The 20,407-nt window shown below is 49.9% G+C and overlaps 1 protein-coding gene across 1 annotated transcript in view; it reads right to left on the reverse strand.

The window, feature by feature from the left end:
• RASGRF1 (Ras protein specific guanine nucleotide releasing factor 1) overlaps positions 1–20,407 on the reverse strand; it is a 66,364-nt gene that overhangs the window by 15,734 nt on the left and 30,223 nt on the right. The window contains exons 6-16 of the mRNA XM_083586273.1: positions 18,903–18,982; positions 18,441–18,634; positions 17,185–17,294; positions 15,749–15,867; positions 14,532–14,692; positions 6,072–6,135; positions 3,856–3,992; positions 2,534–2,616; positions 1,265–1,513; positions 458–831; positions 57–182 (exon numbers count right to left, since the gene is read on the reverse strand). Of these exons, the coding sequence (XP_083442399.1) occupies positions 57–182; positions 458–831; positions 1,265–1,513; positions 2,534–2,616; positions 3,856–3,992; positions 6,072–6,135; positions 14,532–14,692; positions 15,749–15,867; positions 17,185–17,294; positions 18,441–18,634; positions 18,903–18,982 (1,697 nt within the window). The remainder of the gene's footprint in view (positions 1–56; positions 183–457; positions 832–1,264; positions 1,514–2,533; positions 2,617–3,855; positions 3,993–6,071; positions 6,136–14,531; positions 14,693–15,748; positions 15,868–17,184; positions 17,295–18,440; positions 18,635–18,902; positions 18,983–20,407) is intronic.

Below are 20,407 nucleotides of genomic sequence, written 5' to 3' on the forward strand. Positions count from 1 at the left end.
GATGAAGACTGGACAAATTCATGGAGGAGAGGGCTCTCGTTGGCTGCTAGCATTACCTGAGGAGTTTTTGCCTTTGACCAGTTTTGGGGTCGTGGGCGATTTGGTTGGCGAGGTCTCCGTTTCTGCCTCATCACTCTGGTTTGGATCCATGTCAGACTCTTCTCGGACAGACGTCTCTGGGCCTGGTTGGAGCAAGCGGAGGCATCACTTAAGGATTTCACACAAAAGAACTTTCTGATGGCAAGAGCAATGGAATGGACAGTGGAATGGACAGCATTGGAAGGTGGTGGACTCTCTATGACTGGAAGGTTGGATGGCCACCTGCCAGGGATTCTTTAGCTGTGATACCTGCATTGCAGGGGGTTGGACTAGATGATCCCACAGTTCTACAATTTTATTAACCCCTTCCTGACCCTGCTCTACACAGGAACATCCCCCTCCTCCAGAAATCACTTACTTTGCTTGTTCAGAAGGGTCTCCTCTGGCTTCTCTGTGCCCGCCTCCCCCTCATCGGAGATCTTGTTGGAGTAGTTGCTGGCAGAGACGTAGAGCTTGTTGATGTCCAGAGTGGTCTTGCTGAAGGGTGACATGGAGGAGTACATGCTGGCATAGCCATTGGAGGAGCAGCTCAAGGCAGCCAGGTCCAGGGCCTTCCCACCTGTGATGATGGGGATGTTCAAGGACAGCTTCCTCCTCCGGCTTGGGGAAGAGGACTTGGTGATGGAGAGGGGTGGTGGGGAGGAGAACTTCCGGTTGGCTCGCGGAGACTTGGGAGGCTCCCCATAAAGAAGCTTGGTGTTCTGGCTGCTGGCGAATAGGAGCTCCAGAGACCTGGTGGACAACAAAACCAGAAGAGACCTCATTGACTCTTTGCACCTGATATTGCTTTCCATTTTCCTTTCCTTTTTCTGTCCCATCCCCAAGCAGTATGGAGACTGGAGACGGGAAATCTACTTAGTCACCCATCTAGCCTAGCATTCTGTTCTCATAGTGGACTAACAGATGTCTGTGGGAAACCCACAAGCAGGAGTCAAGCACAAGAGTCCTCTCCTCTCCAGTGGTTTCCAGCAACTGGTCTTCAGAAGTGTTGCTGCCTCCTACTGTGGAGACAGAGCATAGCCATCGTGGCTAATAGTCATCGATAGCCTTCTCCTCCATGCATGGCGTTTTTGCCTCACCTCCCCAAGCCCATATTGCATTTCTCAGGAGAAAGTATCCTCCTCCAACAGGAGAGAAGAGGAGGTGACACCCCTGTAAGACTCACCTTGCAGGAATTGCACTGATGGGCTTCTTGTAGATAGTGATCAGCTTGTCCAAGACAATCATAGCCGTGGTGAAGACCCGGTAAGAGTGCAGGAAGGTGTTGAGGAAGTCGATGCTGAGGAACCTCAAGTCTGTTAGCCTCTCCAGGAGCCGCTCCACACTGGCATAGCGGATCTGGAGGACTTTGCAGGAGTTCATTGTTTTGCTGAATCGGATGTCAACATCGTCACAGTACAAGCTGGTGTCAGACCTGGAAAGTGAAAAGATGCAGATAAACGGCAGCATGGCAAACCATAATTTCCTTCTGGCCACAGAACATAAGGGAACCAGAATATTCATGGGGCCCACACAGCCATTCTCTGACAAACTGGGTAAGCTGGTACAGTTGTGCATTCATCATTTTATTTGTATGCCGCTGTTCCACAACAAGAATCTTGCTCACAGCTGCTTTAAACAAAGGAAGCAAGAATACACCTCAACCTGCCCCATAGTTAGTACCTATGAACACATGTGGTGGGACTGCTCAAAGGTGGCTGACTTTTGGAATAAGGTGTTTGCTGAGATCTCTTTGATAACTAAATAAACTGTTGCTCCATCTTTCCACCTGCTGCTTTTGAACTTGTCTACGGAAATGGTACGGGGTTTGAAAAACAAATAACTTATTTCTCATCTCTTAACAGCAGCCCAGGGTTGTGTTGCCAAATTCTAGAAGACCTTTAATCTTAATAGTTTGGATTGCTGGAATCCTAGGGTTTGGCAAATTGCTTTTCTTGAAAACATATTGCGTATCTAAAGGGAAAAGCTTGAACGAAGCTTTTTAAAAATAAAGTTGACCAGCCACTTACACCTAATTTACTTATGCAGGCATCCCCAAACTTGGCCCTCCAGATATTTAGGGACCACAATTCCCATCATCCCTAGCTAACAGGACCAGTGGTCAGGGATGCTGGGAATTGTAGTCTCAAAACATCTGGAGGGCAGAGTTTGTGGGTGCCTGTACTTATGTGATTGAAACTTTGGGTACACAGCTGAAAAATAAATAAATATATGGAGAGCAGGGTAAACCAGCTTCAGAAAGAGCTTTTTAGGCTTTCTGCCTTGCTTACTGGGGTCAGGGAAGGTTGTGCAAGGGCCCTGGGATGCTCACACATCCCTCTCACAACAGAGGCAAGTCTTCCAGGACTGCATCGCTGGGACCCCAGCTCCTAATAGGGTGGAGAACAGAACTGCAAGCCGACAACGTCAAAAGCATTCCAAGAAAACTACTTACTTGATCATCTGGGGGACGGTGACTTTTGAGTTCTCCTCAAAGGCATTCATCATGAGGCCATTGCAGCGGATGTTATCCACACACTGAAACACACACACAAGCATGAGGTAGATGGAGAATGAAAGCTGCATTCAAAACTGCATTTAAAAAGAGCAAAGGGACTGCAATTCTGCAACAGAGTTCTGCATTAGTGAATCTTTCTGAGGTGTCTGGATGTCTGCGTAGACTCTGGAAAGCCCACCCATTCTCACACCTTAAAAAAAAAATATTATTAGTTTATTTCTTGCATTTTTATCCAACCTTTTTCTCCGAGAAACTCAAGGTGGTACACATGGTTCTCCTCCTTCTCATTTAATCCCCACAACAGCCTTGTGAAGTAGGTTAGGCTGAGAGGCAGTGACTGAATGACAGTGATTTTCATGGCTGTGTGGGGATTTGAACCCTGGTCTCCCAGGTCCTAGTCTGACACTTTAACCCAGGCTTCCTCAACCTTGGCCCTCCAGATGTTCTTGGCCTACAACTCCCATGATCCCTAGCTAGCAGGACCAGTGGTCAGGGATGATGGGAATTGTAGTCTCAAAACATCTGGAGGGCCAAGGTTGAGGAAGCCTGCTCTAACCAGTACACCATGCTGGCTCCATTCAAAACTCCACCCCCAATCCCAAACTATTCTTAGAATAACCTTTATTCCAGATGGCCTGAAGATTATAGTCACACTGAATGATTCATTTGATGATGATGATGATAGTATTATTAAATTTATTAACAGCCTTTCACTAGCAGGTCCTAGGGTGGATTGCAACATCTAAAATTCAACATTAAAAGAGTTAAAACAAATCACAGCCACAGGAATTTGGGTCCCCAAAACACATATCTCAGGTCAGGTGTCAAAAGGTCAGGGCAAAGAGGTGAGTCCCTAAAGAAATCTGTGTAACAGAAGCCAGTGTGGTTTAGTGGCTAGGATGTTGGGCCAGGACTTGGGAGACGCAAGTTCAAATCTCTTAGCTTCACTTACCTCACAAGGTTGTTGTGGGAGTTAAATAAGGAGGAGAACCATGTACTCCACACCTTGAGGTGAAAGGTGGGACATAAATGCAGTAAATAAATAAGAATAAAGGTGCCAGCTGCACCTGTGGAAGGGATTCCATTGCTTAGGGTCGGCCTCAGAGAAAGCCCTCTCCTGGGCTACACCCCACAACTTCTTTTGGGTATTTCCCTTCCTTTATAGAGTGGCCTGTGGGGTGGGGGTGTGCCTCACCCCCCAATCCTCTGGCACCTTGATTTGGGTAGCTCCTCCTCCCCTGGGCTTGACTCCGCCTTACCTGGCTGATGTCACTGGTCCAGGCTGCCTTTTCCTGCCTGGATGAGGCCACAAGGATAACTGTGTAGGATGGGCTGTCTTTTGGCTCCACCACGATCTTGAAGTCAAGATGGTCTATATCTTGCCCGGATCCTTTTGCTTTGGAATCGAGAGCAAAGAACAGTGGGACGATTTGTGAGGGTGAACTACAGATTGACTGTGGGTGAGCATAGCTTTAGGGGTGCAAACCATAACTGCGCTGGGGCCCGCCTTGGTGCAACGCCAAGAGGGTGGCACAGTGACTGCTGCGTTTGTGAGCAGCATCAGGATCAAACCCTCCTCAGCCGTTTGTGGGAGAGGAGCTGCCATCTCTGCCGCATTTGCATAGCTCAGTCTTCTCTGGCAACTTCAGGCTCAGTCTTTGCTCAGGGACCATCTGTGATTCCCCCCACACTGGAATTTAGTCATTCTTCAAAATATAACTTCACAGATACAATTTTAACCACTTCATAGGCCAGCTTCAATTAAACTGTAGGGTGGGAAAGCAGAGCGTCTACTTTGCAGGCAAAAAGCCCCAGGTTCTTTTTTTTAAAAAAAATCTTTTATTTCATTTAAATGCCTTTTAAATAATTTTTCTTCATGTTCACAGAAGTTTCACTGACCAATTTATATGTTATATGTTTAAGGTCCAGATGCAATGCATATTGTATAAAAGAGAGCACTTTTTGTTCACCTTGCATGAATTAAACCTACATACCTTTTAACTCTACAGACTTCTGCATAACATTTAGACAAAGCTCTGACACACAGCATGCCTAGCTTTCTTTTTCCTATCTTTCATTTCTTTACCTCTCCCTCTCCCCTTGAACTGATGGAATACTTTATTAGTCTTGTTTGCTATACATTTAAGTCTCTCTCTGTGTGTGTGAAGTCCTGGGTTCATTCCTTGGTGATATTTCCAGGTGCAAGAGCTGGGAAATATCCTCAGTCTGAAAACCTGGAGAGTCACTGCCAGTCAGTGTTGGCAATATTGAGCTGCTAGATGACCAGGAGTCATTTGACAACCAATCCTTCTTCCAACCAGCAAACTCTGGGAATTGCAGCTCTGGGAGGTTTATAGGGGTCTCCTAACAACTCCTGGCATCTTAACAAACAACCCTTTGCGGGATTCTTTGGGGGAAGCCAAGGCTGTTTAAATTGGTACAATACAGTTTCGAATGTATAGTGCAGATGGAGCAGATGGGAATAGCATAGCATATAATTGCACATAGAAAATTCAAGATTTTCAGACCACATCTGCACCATAGTTGGATAAAGGTGCTAAGAGATGTTAGGAGACACACCCACCCCATTCCCCTCACAGAACTACAATTCCCAGAGTCATTTAACAATCAATACCCCTCCCAGTGAAGTCTGGGAACCATAGCTCTATGCAGGAAATAGAGGTCTCCTAATAACTCCTGCAAGGGATGCAGGTGGTGCTGTGGGTTAAACCACGGAGCCTAGGACTTGCCGATCAGAAGGTCGGTGGTTCGAATCCCCACGATGGGGTGAGCTCCCGTTGCTCGGTCCCTGCTCCTGCCAACCTAGCAGTTCAAAAGCATGTCATAGTGCAAGTAGATAAAGAGGTACCGCTTCAGCGGGAAGGTAAACGGTGTTTCTGTGTGCTGCTCTGGTTTGCCAGAAGCGGCTTAGTCATGCTGGCCACATGACCCAGAAGCTGTACTCCCTCCGCCAATAAAGTGAGATGAGCACTGCAACCCCAGAGTCGGCCACGACTGGACCTAATGGTCAGGGGTCCCTTTACCTTTACTAATAACTCCTAATAACTGAAGAGAAGACTCCCTGGAGAAGAGAAGACTCCCTGGAAAAGACCCTGATGTTGGGAAAGATTGAGGGCACAAGGAGAAGGGCACAACAGAGGTTGGACAGTGTTCTCAAAGCTACCAACTTGAGTTTGACCAAACTGCGGGAGGCAGTGGAAGACAGGAGTGCCTGATGTGCTCTGGTCCATGGGGTCCCGAAGAGTCGGACACAACTAAACAACTAAACAACAACAACTTTCAGCACCCTTACCAAATTACAGTTCCCGGGATTCTTTAGGGGAAGCCATGGCTGTCTAAAGTGGTGCGGTATTGCTTTAAATGTGTCGTGTGGGTGGGACCAAAGTTTGCAGGGAGCAAGGAAGGAGGCTCACTCTGGTTTGTAGACTTTGCCTAAGGTCTGAGTAGTACTTACTATCCTCATCGGTGCTCTCTGTGTCTTCCACCAGGGTGCAGTCAATGAGGGAGATCACGCCATTCTGGAATAAAGAAAGAAGCATGAGGAGGAGGCCTCTCGAGCAGGAAGTTCTTACCACCCTGTTTCTCTTCCAGGTCTTTCCTCCCACCTGGGGAGGCAGAGGAGGTGCAGGAGGTGGTGGTGCCTAGTGAGACCTGCCTCTCTAGGTTTGGATGTTATAACTTACTGGCTACATCAGTCAGGGTGTCAAGTCAAACGGCAGACCAAGTTCAAGGTGTTACTATTTGTATATAAAGCCCTTAGCAACTTGGGACCAGTTTACCTACAAGGTTGTCTTGCCCCATAGACACCCTTTGATCTGCGGAATTGGCACTATTACAAGTGCCATATAACACCTATACTGCATTTGTAAGAACTTGAAATTGGAAGGGGGAGTGAGAGACCTCCCCCCGCCCCGATAGGGTTACCAGACGTCCTCGGTTCCCAGGGACAGTCCCCAGATTTGCAAAACTGTCCCCAGACAAATGCCGTCCCCGGAATGTCCCCAGATTTGCAAATCTGTCCCCTGGAAATGTGGTAGTGGCAGCCTCAGTAGCCTGGAGCCAGCCTGGTAGCGCAGTTGGCTCTGGCTGGCTTCAGGAACTGCTCGCTGCTCACTGCCACTGCCACTGCCAAAGGTGAACCGGGGACGTCCGGCGGTACAGATCTCCTGCCCCCTTCCCCCTTTGTTTTGACAGATTGGGGGAGGCTCAGGAGTCGTGGGCGGGTGGCCGTTGCTCAGGAGGGGCGCAAGGCGCATGGTTTCTCTACCAGGCAAGGTGCAAAGCCCTTCTTTCGCACCCTGCGAAACATAAATGCGCAGAGTTTTTTAAAAACTGGGCAACAGCTGCCCGCCTGTGACTCCCGAGCCTCCCCTGATCTGTCAAAACAAAGGGGGCAGGAGATCAGGGAAGGCTTGAGAGTCACGGGCAGGTGGCACACCATTGCCCAGGTTTTTTTAAAATGTGCATTTATGTTTCACAGGGTGCGAAAGAAGACCTTTGCACCTTTATACAATATGCATATGTGCTTGGGCCCAGGGTCTTTTGCCTCATCATCCCCACTACTGAATTCCTGTTGCTACACAGCTTTAAAAAAATAATAAAAAGTGTCCCCGGATTCATTAAAAAAAATTTGGTAACAATATCCTACGAGCCTTGCCTACAAGGCAATGACAAAGAGCCTCCGCTGCACATTACCAAATCACTGATAAATGTACCCATGTACTGGCTCAATGGGAAAACTTTAGAAATTCCTAAGAAATCACATCGTTGTATCAATCTTCTCCATTCCAATGGCATTTAGGACCCAGGGAAGTGAAGTATAAGGGGAGGGGTGAGTGAGCCCACCATAATTTCTGAGATGTACAGTCACATCCGCCTTAGTCATCATGACCTGTGATATCCTGCCCCAAAAGTGTCAGACAGATAAGCATCTCAATCACAATGCCTACCTGTCAGGGAACTGTCATCCGAGACAAAGGAGGTGAAAGGGCTCATGGAGGGTGAGAGAGACCACTCAGCGGAGGAGGGGACCAGCAGGGGGAGAAGTGGAGTTCCAAGGGAAAGTGAGTCGGAGGGAGGGCTCAGAGACACTTCAAGCGAGAACAGTGGGGAGGTTTCAGGACCTCCCGTAGGGACACCCACTCCTCGGCGGAAACTGTCACGCCGAGAGTCCAGAAGACGCGTTTCCGTTAAGGAGCTTTTATGCTGGAAGAAGTTCCGTAAACGCCCACTGTCCGATTCAACGAGCGATTGATGGAGCCATGCTTAAGGAGCTCCATCACAGACAGAGGTTTGGGAACATAGCCAAACTCTGAGGGATCAGGATTTTACGCACAAGCAGCTCACCATCCCATCACAGCAATCGGACAGTCCCTGAAAGCAGCTTGTGCAGAGAGGCATCATGAGCAACCCAGCCGGAGCCGGAGGAGCAGCAGGAGCTGGAGAAGGTCCAACTCTGGAAGAAAGGTACAGAGTGTTGGAACTCCAGCTAGCAATGCAAACGGCGAGGCTAGAAGAAAGGAGGGCGCAGGATGCAGAAAAGGCAAAAGGCGCTACACTAGCAAGAAAGATGCCAGGAATGGTGCAGAAGTTTGGGGGGGACCCCAGGAACTACCAAGCCTTTAGGACAGAGATGCAGTATGCTCTCGAACTGCAGTTTAACGACTTTCCCGACGAGGCATCGCGAGTGGCGTTTGTGATTGGCCATCTCGAAGGGGGGGCGAGAGACTGGGTTAGACCCCTGATGGCAGGGAATAGTGACATGCTGAAGGACGCGAGGAAGTTTTTTCGCGCCATGGATTTGATGTTTTCCAGCGAGATTGAACAGGGACTGGTGCGCAGACAATTGATGGCTTGCAAACAGGGGAGCCGATCGGTTCGTGAGTACTGGACTGAGTTTACAATGTTGATACATAAATTGGGGTGGGACCTATCGGCGGAACCCATTCAAATGCTCTTTGAAGAGGGGCTTTCTTCGGCGGTGAAAGACGAACTTTCCCGGGCGCCCAGGGCGGAGTCTATGGACCAGCTGACCAAATCAGCGCTGACCATTGGAGCGCGCCAGGAGGCAAGAGCCTTGGAGAAGCGGGAGGGGAAAGGAGAGCGTTGGAGGGATTTCCGCATTCCAGAGATTCCAGAACCAAGTTTCCCGCCCGGAGAGCCGATGGAAGTTGGAACAGCGCGCGCGCGCGCAGTTTCAAATCCCAGTGAAGGGAGGAAGAAGGAGGGAAAGAGCGCCAAGAAATGTTATCTCTGCCAGCAGCCAGGTCACTTTGCCAGAGTCTGCCCGCAAAGAAAGGAATGGCAAGGGATGGCGGGAGCTGTTGGGGGGAAGGAGGAGGAAGTCCAGGAGCCAGTAAAAGCCAACGCCTGTCTGCCACTGTCAGGGCACTGCAGACAGGCCAAGGAGCAGTAAAAGTGCCCGCTCCGGAACCTCCAAGACCAGCCCTAGTAATAGAGGTGTTGCTAGAGCTGGCAAACGGATACCCACTAAAGACCAAGGCGCTGTTGGACTCAGGCAGCTCCTGTAATTTTATGAGCAAGGAGTTTGCAGCTGAACACCAGATACAGACACTCCCTTTAAGCAACCCCCTGCAGGTCACCACGATCGATGGGAGGGAGCTGTTGGGGGGAGAAGTTAGTCTACAGACCGTCCCAATGGTTATGAGGGTGGCAAGGCACACCGAAAGGATAGCGTTCAATGTAGCCACCCTGGGAGGGGCGCCAGTCATTTTGGGAATGAGCTGGCTAGCGTTGCATGACCCGCTAGTGGGCTGGCATCAGAGAGTGGTCTCCTTTGGGTCAGCACATTGCCTGGAACACTGCAAAGAGGGAAAGGTGCCAGAAGGGGCAAAAGCCTCCCTAGCAGGGACGGAAGTGGCGGACAAAGGGAAGGTGCCCAAACAATACGCTGACCTGAGCAAGGTCTTCAGCGAAAGGGAAGCAGATAAACTACCACCGCATAGAGACTTTGACTGCCAAATTAACCTGGTCCCTGGGGCCCAGCTCCCTGTGGGCAAGCTGTACGCCATGTCAGACAGGGAAATGCAGGAGTTGAGGGAGTTTATTGACAAAAACCTGAAGAGAGGTTTCATCAGAGAGTCCAGGGCGGTGGGGGGCAGCCCAGTGTTTTTTGTGGACAAAAAAAACACGGATAAACCGAGATTGATCGTGGACTACCGGCGGCTAAATGCCGTGTCAGAACCAGTGACTTTCCCCATGCCCAGGATTGATGACATTTTGACCAGGGTGAGGAAGGGAAAGATATTCACGAAACTGGACCTGAGAGGAGCGTACAACCTGATACGAATAAAGAAGGGGGATGAATGGAAGACAACGATGTTCACCCCCCTAGGGGCTTTCGAATATCTCGTTATGCCCTTTGGATTACAAGCAGGCTCCGCCTGTTTTCAATCGCTCATGAACCATGTACTGGGACCTTTGCTCTACAAGAATTGCGTGGCCTTCCTCGATGACGTGCTGATATATTCAGAGAATGAGGAGCAGCATGTAAAGGATGTCAGGGAAGTGCTGAGCCAGCTGCAAGCAAACCAGTTGTGGGTGAAATTGGAGAAGTGTCAGTTCCACGCCAAGGAGGTGGAATTCCTGGGGTACCGCTTATCAGACAAGGGATTAGCCATGGATCCAGGCAAGGTCCAGGCGGTGCTGGAATGGAAGACACCGAAAACGAAAAAGATGTGCAAAGGTTCTTAGGGTTTGGGAACTTTTACCGTAAATTCATCAAGAACTTTGCCCACTTAACGGCTCCCATCACGGACTGTCTAAGCAGCAAGAAGAAATTCGTTTGGACGGCGGAGGCGGAGCACGCTTTTGAGGAATTGAAAAAGGCATTCGCTTCGGAAGAACAGCTCCTGCATGTGGATTTACAAAAACCCATGAGAGTGGAAACTGATGCCTCAGACCGGGCGGTGGGGGCGGTGCTGCTTCAGCCAGGGAGCAATAAGTCGGAATGGAGACCGTGTGCCTTCTTTTCGCGTAAGCTGAACAAATCCGAGAGGAACTACACGGTATATGACCGAGAACTACTCGCCATTCACGAAGCGTTCCGGAGATAGAGACACTTACTAATTGGCGCACAGCATAAGGTGCAAGTGTGTACGGACCACAAGAATTTGGAGTATTGGAGAACGGCACGAGTGCTCAACCAACGACAAGTGAGATGGGCCCAGGAGTTCTCCAAATTCCATTTTGAAATCTGCTATGTGCCAGGTCCAGAAAACATCAGAGCGGACGCTCTCTCTCGCAAACCTGAATATTTGGAGGGGGAGGGAGCGCCAGAAGAGAGACATATTATCCCAGAGGACCACTGGGTGTGTGGTGCGGCCTGGGTGGGGCAAAGAGAACTGGTAGAGGGAACGGTAAATGATGAGTACGCCCAGGATAAGCTCAGAGGTTTAAGGAGAGAGGGAGAAGACCCCGGAGGTTTTGAAGAAAGAAACGGGGCATTGTATTACAAAGGGGCGCTATATATACCCGAAGGGGAATTGAGGGGGAGAGTACTCAAACAGCTGCACGACAATCCCACAGCGGGGCATTTTGGGCAACACAAGACCATGTGGTTGGTGACCAGGGAGTTTTGGTGGCCCAAGGTGAGGGAGGATGTACGGGAGTATGTGAGAAGGTGTGACCAATGCCAGAGAGCCAAAGGAGAAAGGCGGGCACCAGCGGGGTTATTAGAACCGTTACCCACACCAGAACGACCGTGGGAAGCGGTGTCGATAGATTTTATGACTGATCTGCCCAAATCCCAGGGGAAAACCGCCATACTAGTCGTAGTAGACCAGTTAACTAAGATGGGTCACTTTGTAGCTTGCTCACATGCAGTCACGGCGGAAGAGACAGCGAAATTGTTTGTAGAACATATTTTTAGGCTGCATGGCGCCCCCTTGAGGGTGGTTTCCGACAGAGGGAAACAGTTCATGTCCAGATTCTGGAGGAAGCTTATGAGCTTGTTGCACGTAGAGGTCAACTTTTCGACTGCCAGGCACCCTGAGACCAATGGGCAGGCGGAGAGGGCAAACGGTATCCTTCAACAATACCTGAGGTGTTATGTCAATGACAGAGAAAACGATTGGGTCGAAAAGTTGGCACTAGCGGAATTTGCTTACAATAATGCAGAGAATGTGTCCACCGGGATGAGCCCCTTTTTGGCTAATTATGGGTGCCACCCCAGGGCGTTTCCAGGGGAAGGAGGAGAGAGATGGAGTGTTCCGGCCGCTGAACTTTTTGTAGAAGAAATGGAAGCGATCCATCGTCAACTCCAACACAACTTAGAAAGGGCCAAAGAAGAATATAAGAGGCAGGCAGACAAGAGCAGAAGGGAAGGTGAAACAATTAGGGTGGGGAGTCGGGTCTGGCTATCAACCCAAGGATTGCCGTTCAAGGGGGGTTGCAAGAAATTGAGACCCAAAAGATTGGGACCATTTGAGGTCATCCAACAGGTCAACCCAGTGGCTTTCAGACTCCGGTTACCGAACCACATGAAACTGCACCCAGTATTCCACAGGTCATTACTGTCACCATACAGGGGGGAAGGTGAAGGGGTATCCACACGGGGGCCAGCCATAGAAGAAAGGGAAAGCCGCAACTATGTGGCGGAAATCATCGACTCCAGGTGGAAGGGTAATCAGGTGGAGTATTTGGTCGAGTGGGAAGGGGAACCGGAGTCGGAAAACACCTGGGTGAAGGCAGAGGAGGTCCATGACGAGGTCTTGATTGAAACGTTCCACCAAAGGTTCCCCAGGAAACCTCAGCCAGCAGCGAGGTTCCGGAGGGAGTACTTTGGCACCACCGACGATGAGGAGGAACTGGAGGGATTCAGGGAATCGGAGTTGGAAGGAGGTACAGACTCCGAGGAGGAGGAGTACTTGGAAACCGGAAACAGCAAAAGGTGGAGGGAAGTGTTCGAAACTTCGGAAGATGAGGGAGGTTCCTTCAGGGGTTTTGCTCCCTCGCCTCCCGCAGAGGAGGGGAGGGAAGGGGGTGAAGGGGGCCCTGGAGGGGAGGTGGATGTCAGGGAACTGTCATCCGAGACAAAGGAGGTGAAAGGGCTCATGGAGGGTGAGAGAGACCACTCAGCGGAGGAGGGGACCAGCAGGGGGAGAAGTGGAGTTCCAAGGGAAAGTGAGTCGGAGGGAGGGCTCAGAGACACTTCAAGCGAGAACAGTGGGGAGGTTTCAGGACCTCCCGTAGGGACACCCACTCCTCGGCGGAAACTGTCACGCCGAGAGTCCAGAAGATGCGTTTCCGTTAAGGAGCTTTTATGCTGGAAGAAGTTCCGTAAACGCCCACTGTCCGATTCAACGAGCGATTGATGGAGCCATGCTTAAGGAGCTCCATCACAGACAGAGGTTTGGGAACATAGCCAAACTCTGAGGGATCAGGATTTTACGCACAAGCAGCTCACCATCCCATCACACTACCCACCCCATAGTCAGGGTTGAAGCTGGGACAAGACAAAGGGCTGTATTTGACTTGACTCAGGGACCAGAGAACTGAGTCTTAGTACTGTGATGGAGTACATGTCAAAGATTATATCTGAGTGACAGGGGCATGCCTGGATTTCTGTGACATATCTATGATGTCTTGATGATGCTTCTGGAAATGTATTATGGGAAACTTTGGGAAACTTTAAAGTACTGATGTAACCATTGTTCGGGGCTTCTCTCTGCTTCTTCTGTGTGGTAGTTTGAAGTCTTGTTGCAACCATAAAGATCAGGCCTACTGGGCGCTGTTTTGCTTCTATCTCCTGGCTGAAGTCTCTTGCTTGTGACCCCTGACCTGAACCTATGGGAGCCAAGGTTTTGTGGGGTGCTCCAATGACTCCCTTATACCTCTTTTAGTATGGCAGCACCTACCCTTTGCTTTCACCTGCCAGGGACATGAACAATTTTCACAAAGCCTTTAGTAGGTGTCTTGGCCAAGCCAGATTTCACCCTTTCTAATTTGCAGAGTCCTTGCCTGGTTTATTGCAAGTTTTTCTCAGGCACAGCTCTCCACTCCACAGAAATGTCTCTTAAGCCCCATGTATGGATTTGGGTTTCCATTACTCCACCCACTGAATGTTTCTAAAGCTGTACTGGGGTGGGGGTGGGGGCTGATATGTGGTTTCTGACTGGGGCTATGCCAACACTATACAGTTAAAGCCCATTATTCCCCCCAAAGGATCCTGGGAACTGTACATGCAGCCTGGGCTTTTTGGATATAAAAGCCCATTCATTCACAAGCCCTGTTCATTCACAAAGGTGATCGAAAGGGTGTCACGGTCCATCTCAGGCCCCCTTCCTGGGTCCACAGAGCCAAGGAACTCCACACTCAGCTTTCCTCCACAAGGTAGAAACCAACAGTGTAAAAAAGCTATGGCTGGAGATATTCTGAAAGAGTTGTGGAAGTCTTTTTCCCGGGACATGCATGGCCTGCAAGAGGAGTTTTCAGGGGAGTGACAGGAGACTGGAGCTTCTTCAAAGAGTGGGAAATGGATCCCTTTCCCACCCGCCAGCCACTCATTTTATTTGTATGCTGCTATTCCACAAACACAAAAATCATGCTCAGTGGGACTTATGACAAGGAAAACAGAAAGGCATTTCAAAAGTAAACAGTATAAAAAAAAAAGTCATAATAACAGAGCAAAACAACACAATGGCAAATATAATAACATATAAAAAGCAACATGGCAATACTATAAATAGAACAAGATTACGCAAACAACACCCAGCACTCAACAGCAAAAATAAGAAGGGAGCCTGACAGTTTCACCTTGGTCCTAGAGACACCCCTCCCACGATGTTGCTCACAGTCCCTCTCCTGCAGCAACTTCTTAGAGGGCTTCCGAGGGCAGAGGGAACCCACTGCCCTCCGCTGCAAGGCCGGGTGCCACCTGCTCCCATCCACTCACCTTGGTCAAGTGCAGCTTCCCACCTGAGCCTCTGGTGCAAATGATCAAGTGCTTGGAGAAGAGGAAGCACTGTCTCTCACCCTCCTTCCTCAGGGAAAGGGAGCCCAGGCGGCCCCGCGTGATCTTCCCCTTCTCGGACATCGGCACTTGGATGAGGGAACCTAGGAGAAGGAGGAAAAACACTAGGTCACAGGGGCTGGGCACATGCCATTCTTCCTTCCCAGGCACCACAGTCAGGAGAGAGGCTGGGGCAGCAGGCAAGAGTCATTAGCTTGACCTTGGACTGGATCGTCCCCTCTCACTCACCAACAGAAGAGGAGGGATCCTCAAGAGTAGGGGGAGCCAACCTGTGGTATTGTAGGAATCCCATCAGTCCCAGACAACACCTAATTAGCACCCCCCCCCCAATAAAGCTAATGCAATTCTAGGCTGTATCCACAGAAGTCCTGTGTCCCATTCTGGGCATCACAATTTAAGAAAGATATGGTGGTACCCAGGTTTAAGAACAATTTGGTTTACAAACTCCACAAAACCAGAAATAGTGCCCCGGTTTGAGAACTTTACCTTGGTAGAAGAATGGAATCCAAACGGTGGAAGGGCACCGGCGGTGGGAGGCCTCATTAGGGAAAGTGCACCTTGGTTTAAGAACGGTTTCGGTTTAAGAACGGACTTCCGGAACGGATTAAGTTCATAAACCGAGGTACCACTGTATTGACAAGCTGGAATGTGTGCAGAGGAGGGTGAGTATGATGACCAAGGGTCTGGAAACCAAGCCTTATGAGGAATGGTTGAGAGAGCTGGGTATGTTTAGCCTGGAGAAGAGGAGACTTGAAAGGTGGTATGATAGCTATCATTAAATATATTTTTTGATGGCAAGAGCTGTTTTGCAATGGAATGGACCACCTGAGAAGTTGGTGGACTCTTCTTCAGTGGAGGCTTTTCAGCAGGGTTTGGATGGCCACCTGTCATGGATTATTTAGCTATGATTCCTGCATTGCAAGGCTACGTGGCCCTTGGGGTCCCTTCCAACTCTACAAATGTTTTCTAACACAGCCAGTGCTCAGGGGAAGGATGGGAGTTGGAGTTCAACGGCATCTGGAGGGCACCATCATGGTCTGCCCCAACCAAAGGGGTGACTGGGTAGCAATGGCCTGGAAATGGTGCTGTGCTGAGAGGCTAGAAAAGGCCACTCTGTCTCTCCTCTGCAGGGAAGCTACCTTGTCTGACAAATGTCTGGCTGGTGTCCAGCAAGATTTCACACCCCTCGATTATCATCCTTTCGATTGCCAAGTTCTTCCGAATGTTTTCTGTCTCGCTCACTTCGTCATGCATTATCCTACGGGAAGAGGAAAAAGGTCAGCAAAACGCCAACTGCGTTGGGACGGCTGCAGCTGATTTTATTTCCCCACTCCTAGTCCAGAAAATGGACCCATAGATTGGGGGGGGGGGAGAGAAAACAGCACCTGGCACAGAGTTAGCACTCAGCATACTTCCAAGTGTAGCAAGCATTCCACCAGTTTAAGCCATTTGTGGCGAAGGATTGACAGAAAAGCTGGTTTTCAGGGGAGGTGGCTGTTCTCTGTACCTTCTCTCCACCCCAAGGAGAACAGAAAGGCCATTCGGGAAGAGGGGAGGTCACTCGCTGGACCATTCTTCAGCCATTCATCTGCCTGAGGTGAAGGACAAAATGGCGCCCCTCCCATTCCATGGACAGAAGTTCATGGACTGGATTCTATAAGCTGAATCTTATTTCAAGATGGGTGACATGACAACACCCTCCAGTGCCCCTGAGGAGAGCTTAGTAGAGGATGGCAGGCAGCCTGTGTGGGATACCAAGGGTTCCTGCATTGCAGGCTTAGACTAGATGGATCTTTGGGTCCCTTCCAAGTCTATGACTCTCTGGTTCTATGATTCTGAGGCCTCTCAGCCATTCCCCACATTCCCAGCACCTGCTGCCTGAGGCAGCTACCTCCCTCTGCCTAATGGTAGAGCTGGTCTCCATCACTTGGGCTGGAGGGGGGAAAGGGCAGGATGCTCACACCTCTCCCCCCCCATTGTACTGGGCTGGACTAGACCTTTGGATCCCTTCCAACTCTACGGTTCTATGATTCTATGATTCCTCCTCTTCCTCTGCCTGACCCAACAGAGCCCCTTTCCCACCAGCTGGTCCATCTCTGGCCCATGCGGCCAAGCCTTGGCCAGTGGAAGAGTCCCGGGTCTAACCAAAGACGGGGAGTCTCTCCGAGACCAACACGCCTTTGAAGTTTCTCAAGCAAGCTTGAAACTTCTCCTCGGGGATGTGTGTTTTCCCTTCTCAGCATTTTCTAAAATAGCATATGCTGCCTTGTCATCCTGCCCTTCACACATCCTGAACACGGTGTCTCTGCTGGAGTACAGATGGAGGCTTATTTTCCCCAATGTGATAATTATACAAAAATGTGAGAAGTTCAGCATTCATTAAGGCGCTGAGCTAAGCGTGCTGTGGGGAGCTCTCTCCGTGGATGGCGGCGAGTATTCGGGGGTGCACATACAGTCACGTAGCACCCGGCTACATTCTCGCCTTCCAGAACCAGAACCTCATGGCAAAATTTGAGCCCAAAATTCAACACACCACACCCTCCACCCGACAGCCTGAACTGCCAAATCTCCCCACCTGGAGAGCTCCTCCAACTTGGACTTGGCGTAGTCCAGGCTGTTCCTCTCCACATGCTCGTGGGGTGTGTGAGCCAGGAGCTCGTGCAGCGTCAAGATGTACCTGGGGATCTGGGCGAAGAAGAGACAGGTGAGACAGGTTGGAAGAACAATTCTGTGCAATGCAGAAAAGTCCACAGGTAAGACCTACAAGCAGCAGGAGGAGATTCTGGGCATCTTCCATCCAGGCTATTTGGTTTATGCATTTTTTTTGGGAGCTGCCTAGAATCCCCATGGCTGTTGAGAATAAGTGGGGAGAGTCCAGCATGGCCACTGGCAGGAGGTCCAAAATGGCATTGGCATTGGTCCAAAATGTCCGGAGAGCACCAGATGAGGGAAGGTGGCTCTAGTTTACTCAGGCCTCTTTTTTGTGTTGGGGGTGGGCAAAATGTATTGGGCCCCATTGCTCAAAAAGTGAGGCTCTCCACCCCAAATGGCCACCCCAAGAGCAATGCCCTGATCTGCCCTAAACCAGCCTGTCACAAATATCCTGAAAGTCTCTTCAAATGTTAATAGGGTACTTAAGAGACCTGATTCAGAAAGAGCCAGGCTTTAAAAAGATGCCCTGCAGCTCTGTTCCATCCCAGCAACAGGCATAAGAGTCAGCTCCTAGGGACTGAGGGGTGTGCGGTTATTGGACTAAGGGGACTAGGCTAGTGACTAGTCCCCTAAATGTTCCGCTGGTGCCTCCTTCCCAAAGCCCAGGAAGCTTCTGCCTGGCTTAGGGAGGGAGGTGCAAGGCTGTGATGGGTTTAAGATCCATCCTGCCATCTTCCCAAAGCCCACCCAGCTTTTGGAATGAGGCAGGAGGGCTCCAGCATCCTGTCAGAGCCCAGGCACCTCCTTTGCAAAGCCCGGGAATCTTCTGGCCAATCTAGGGAGGCAAGCGTGATGCTCACGCGCATGACGTCAGGACGCCACAATGTCACATGCATGACTTCAACCCCCCCTATCCTCTTCGCAACCTAGCGCCTCTGGCCCTAACTGTTCCCCTATGAAAAATTTCACTGCACGCCACTGCTTCAGATCCACACCCCCGATAAAATATTTTTGATCAATTATGCGGGTGGGGTTTACCTGGGCCCCCCAATATTTTATTCAAGTTGGCATCCCTGGCACCAGGGACCTACACTGGAATTTCTCCTTGCACTTGGGCAAGGAGAGAGAGGCTGTCTTGGGCACCCCCTTGTGACAGACACCTGCTGCTTCCTCCCACACCTGGAACATGGGGTATGTCAGGAAAGTTTCTAGCGTCCGCTCCTCGCAGTCTGGCTTGGCCTCATAGTGCTTCAGCAGCTTGTCGAAATCCCTGTTCTGCTTGCAGTGAGCCAGGATCTGCAGGCTGTACTGGTGGTTCCGGACAAACTCCTGGTAGATGTTGAGCATCGGCAACAGGATGTCAAAGAGGTCAGCTGTGAGCGAAGAGGCGACAGTGAGAAGAGGAGGGTGTAGGAGATGCAGCCATCCCCTGTTGACTCTACCCTGGAGCCTAGTGGGCACAGGATATGGGCTGGTTGTTGTAGGGGTACGGAAAAACAGGGAATGAGGGCATGGAATGCAGCATCCGAGGAGAGGTCGTGGCTGAATAGGAGCAACTCTGCGTGGCAACATTTTGTTGTGGTTGACACTTGTCCTCCTGTTGTACCAGGAAGAGAACAAAGATCAAAGAGTAACACTCACCTAGCACCAAGGTTGGCCAGCTGGAGATGCGTGCTTTCAGGCCCTGGTAAAAGATCTGGTGTAAAAACATGATCGTCTCACTGAAAGAGAAAAGAAAATGAATCAGATGGGGGAGCCATTGTGTTAGGCATCCTCCTGGTGCTTCCAGGGTTCAAAAAGTATGGGGAGTGAGTTCTCGGTTCTTAAGAATGAACCTTTTATTCTCTGCAAACACAGGACTCCTAGTGTTATGAGAGAGGGAGGAAAACTTATCTCTATCCACTTTCTTCATGTTAGGCATAATTTTATAAACTTCTATCATGTTGCTTCTTACTCCCCTTTTCTCTAAACTAAAAAATTTCAAATGCCACAACCTTTCTTCGTAGAAACCTCCCTGATCAGTTAGACTGCCCCTTTCTGAACCTTTCCCAACTCTACAATATCCTTTTCAAGGTGAGGTGGCCAGTCATGACATATATTTGTATCTTCTTCAGCAAACCTGCTCAACTGGGCGCTGCTGGCCTCCTTCCATTCGGACAAGCCTGGTCTTGCTGCACACAGCTCAGAACACCTGTGCACATGTTTCCATGTGCTTTGTCTGGGCACAGGTGTCTTCATACAAAAAAGGGGGGCAGGTAGGAAGAGATAACTAATAATGCCTTTCATCTGATACTGGTTCTCACCAGCCCCTGACTGTCAGCAGAAGAATCTGTCAGCCAGTAAAATATTTCAACAGCAGCTCAAAGTAAACATTGCCCTCTTCCTTCAAACTGAAGCATCACTTGTGCTGCCCATTCATTCCCACTACTGATCCCTGCACTCCTGGGAGAGAGTTACAGATAGGTAGCCGTGTTGGTCTGCCATAGTCAAAACAAAACAAAAATTTCTTTCCAGTAGCACCTTAAAGACCAACTAAGTTAGTTCTTGGTATGAGCTTTCGTGTGCATGCACACTTCTTCAGATACACACAGTATCATGGCATGCACACGAAAGCTCATACCAAGAACTAACTTAGTTGGTCTTTAAGGTGCTACTGGAAAGAAAAAAAAATTTTTGTCCTGGGAGAGAGGAAGGGATTCTTCAGCCACAGAGGGACTAGGATGGGCAAGACTGCTGTCGATCTGCAGGACACGTGGAAGTGTGGATACCAGCCAAGCAATTATCCTGCCTTGTGCGAAGGTGGCAAGAACAAACTGCTCTGTTGCATTTCTGGTGATGCCATCATGGCAGATGTTCAAGTACTTATCCAGTGAGGAAGGTAGCTCACAGATACTCGGCCTGCATCCAAACTATACTGTATGTTTAATGCACACTCACCCACCAATAATCGTGGGAACTGTCATTTCTCCTTAAAAGTAAAGGTAAAGGGGACCCCTGACCATTTGGTCCAGTCGTGGCCGACTCTGGGGTTGCGGCGCTCATCTTGCTTTATTGGCCGAGGGAGCTGGCGTACAGCTTCCGGGTCATGTGGCCAGCATGACTAAGCTGATTCTGGCGAACCAGAGCAGCACACGGAAACGCCATTT

The sequence above is a fragment of the Podarcis filfolensis genome (genome assembly GCF_964270895.1).
Source record: "Podarcis filfolensis genome assembly, chromosome: 14".
Classification (NCBI taxonomy): domain Eukaryota; kingdom Metazoa; phylum Chordata; class Lepidosauria; order Squamata; family Lacertidae; genus Podarcis; species Podarcis filfolensis.